Below are 2,900 nucleotides of genomic sequence, written 5' to 3' on the forward strand. Positions count from 1 at the left end.
TTTTGCAGATTTATAAGAATTCTCTAATTTTCTAAGGAGTGTTTACAATCGATCCCACTTGAAAAACACACAAGATGATACATCTTGTAAATCATAGTCTACATTGGTGATGCTTCACCATCCTCTTGACGCCTAAGCTCGACCAGGAGGTTGCCTAGATTTCCCCGCTCTCCTGAAAAAAATGAAAGAAAACGCCAAGGTATCAGTTATGTATGCTAAAGTAGTAGTCTCTAGAGAGAGAACACCACGCCAAAGTACAAAAGTTAAAGATAGAGTTGTAATTAGCTTTGCTTTAGCATGATCAAGGGGTTTGGGCCATATGAGAGAGAGAGAGAGAGAGGACCCAAGGCTCATGAAGACCAAACTGACGTAACATTGGGATTGGAATCAACTAAAGTACCACCAAGTAGATCATCATGGTTGTGAGATGCTGAAAATAACATTGTTTTACAGGAGGATAACTATATAGTGCAATATATCCTGTTATTGCTTTTCTATTTCATTGATAGGGGGATCAACTTGTTTAAGCATAACATTGGCCCTTATCAAAGAAATTTGAACAGAAAAAGAAGGCATCTATTCTCTTCCTATAGCTAAAGTTATCCCATCTTCCACTAATATATTAAGTGTTTGTTCTTTGATAAAAAGTATTGATTTTGGAAGAATGCTTTTGCAAGATATCATGCTTAGTACTTCAACATATCTTCTAAACAGTTTCTTTTTCTTAACTAAATATACAAAAGCTCATTATAAGAATCAAAGAGAACATGCATGTTTATACTGCGCCTAGTCTTTTTTTCTTTTTTACTAGCTAGGCAAATTAAGGTGGTATTTGAGTGTGTTAAGGGCCGTCTGGTAAGAGATGAAGTGGCTGAACTGAATGACTTATTGCTTTGTCTTTTAGTAAATAAGTTATATATATTAAAGATGTTAATTTTGATCAGTTCCTTAATGACTGAAGCTGATTCGTATCCCTCTAATATTTTCTTATTTAATTATTTTATCAACTAAAAGACAAAATAATAAGTCATTCAGTTCAGCCACTTCAACAGTTATCAAATGACTCCATTATTAGTAAAACACAGATGCATATACAGAAATTTCGTTCTTTTTGTTATGTTTTTTTTTGGGAGGGAGGAGGGGGGGGGGTGGAGAGGGTTGGTGGATGTACAAACGTACCTGTTATGAATGGGATCAGGTCCATTAGGAACCCTTCTTTTGCTCATGTAATTGGGATCTAAATCAGGGTGAACAGCAGGTTTATCTCTTCCTATCATCACCTCAAATTGCTTCGAACTTGCTGTTGATGGAGTTGCTATTTTAGTTGTTGTTGTTATTGTTATGAATCCACGGCTTGCCAGCATCTCAACCAACAAAATGACAAGAAAGCAAACAAACAGAAAAGCTCTGAACAAAAACCTCCAAGACCCACTACCACAACCCATGTTCTCCTGGTTTTCGATGCTTAATTCCTCTCTCTAGGAAGACACCTTGTACTTCAAAGGCAGAGATGAAGTAGAGGACAAACCGACCATCTTGTGCTGTAGGGTGAATGATGATGATGATACTCGCAGAGAAAGAAAGAAAAGGAAGAAGAAAGGGGGCGATAAGAAGAGAGAAGAACGGAGGAAAAGGTAAGGTAGCTAGAGTTGGTGAAGGCAAGAATTTTGGTGTTTATAATTTGGTGCCCATCAAGGGATGGTTGGTTTTCTTTATAGATGGAAGTGATTCTGTTGCACTTTCTCGGACCCAGAGAGAGAGAGAGAGAGAGAGAGCTTAGCTGGGTTCGAACGTGACATGGAGGGAACCCCTTTGCTTTATACCAACCATATTGCTTTGGGTTGTGTATTTTCATGCAACTACGATAAACAAAGGGGCCTCTCTCTCTCTCTCTCTCTCTCTCAACTCTTACGTACTCTATACAAAAATACATTGGCTATTGTGCCCAGTCTCGCAATGGGTCTTTTTTTTGACAGTTATATTCAAGATTCTCTGTAATTTTCAAAAGAGTAGTGGAGAGAAGGGCAATCTATACAGCCTTTAGCTTAAAAATTGGATTAAGGGAATGACACAAGAGAAGAGAGATTAAAAGTAGGAGATAGTGGACTGAATAACTGGAAGCAACATCAACCCAGAAAGCTTCCTGATCAAAATGGAAATCACTGAAAAAGAGGCCTTAAATTAAACAACTTTCTTTTCTTTTTTCGTTTTTTCTTCTCAAGACAAAGAAATCCCTTAACGGATACATATGGTTAATTACTAGTGGTGGAACTGTTAGAATTAGAGATATTGATCAGAGGGAAAAACAGAGGTAGAAATAATGCTTCTCTTCTGCTTCAAGAAGGAAACAAGAAAATATTCAACATCTTGCTTCATCAGAGCAGTCAAAAGGATCGTCAAAAAAGGAAGGAAAAAAAAAGAATAGCTGGTGTTCGGTTTATTTACACTACAGTTACACCCCACATGAACTATCACTTTGTCAATTTCATTAGACTTGTATTCCACCATTTTGCTTCGCAATTGATTTTAAAGCAGAGAGAAATGAACTCAGAACTCAGAAGATTACAAAGTCTTAGATGATCAAAACCAGTTTGAATCAATGATATCTATGATGTGTTTTCTTAATCAATTTAAAACCCAACACAGACATAGTTTAAGAAAGAATTTCCAGGCTTTCTTAAAAAGAAGGAAAAAAGAAAAAGAAAAGAAAAAGGGAACTGCTGCATTACCCATTAGAGTGTCAGTGCCACTGCCACGTGGTCCAGTTTTTTAAGTCCAAAAGCCTTGTGAACGTCGACACAGAACTTGCGCCATTTCCAATTAGATGTGTTTTATCGTTGGAGTACTCTTAACAATTTTCCGTTTCCAGACCAACTTATTAAAGAATAAAACTCTGTTAG

The 2,900-nt window shown here is 36.9% G+C and overlaps 1 protein-coding gene across 1 annotated transcript; it reads right to left on the bottom strand.

Moving 5' to 3' along the window:
- Positions 1–1,823, bottom strand: LOC104596290 (CLAVATA3/ESR (CLE)-related protein 25-like). Its single transcript, XM_010257368.3, has 2 exons — positions 1,180–1,823; positions 1–172 (listed from the first exon to the last, which is right to left on the bottom strand). The coding sequence occupies exons 1-2, from the start codon at positions 1,443–1,445 to the stop codon at positions 133–135; spliced, it is 306 nt and encodes a 101-aa protein (XP_010255670.1). The 5' UTR covers positions 1,446–1,823; the 3' UTR covers positions 1–132.
- Positions 1,824–2,900: the final 1,077 nt, after the last annotated feature.

Source organism: Nelumbo nucifera, chromosome 3, assembly GCF_055504915.1.
Source record: "Nelumbo nucifera cultivar China Antique chromosome 3, China Antique-T2T, whole genome shotgun sequence".
In the NCBI taxonomy this organism is placed as follows: domain Eukaryota; kingdom Viridiplantae; phylum Streptophyta; class Magnoliopsida; order Proteales; family Nelumbonaceae; genus Nelumbo; species Nelumbo nucifera.

What these genes read in the sequence shown, in the direction of transcription:
- LOC104596290 (XM_010257368.3), bottom strand. Translation starts at nt 1,445, where the DNA reads ATGGGTTGTGGTAGTGGGTCTTGGAGGTTTTTGTTCAGAGCTTTTCTG. An exon ending in CCTGATCCCATTCATAACAG is followed by an intron (nt 173 to 1,179) that starts GTACGTTTGTAC and finishes CATTTTTTTCAG; the next exon opens with GAGAGCGGGGAAATCTAGGC.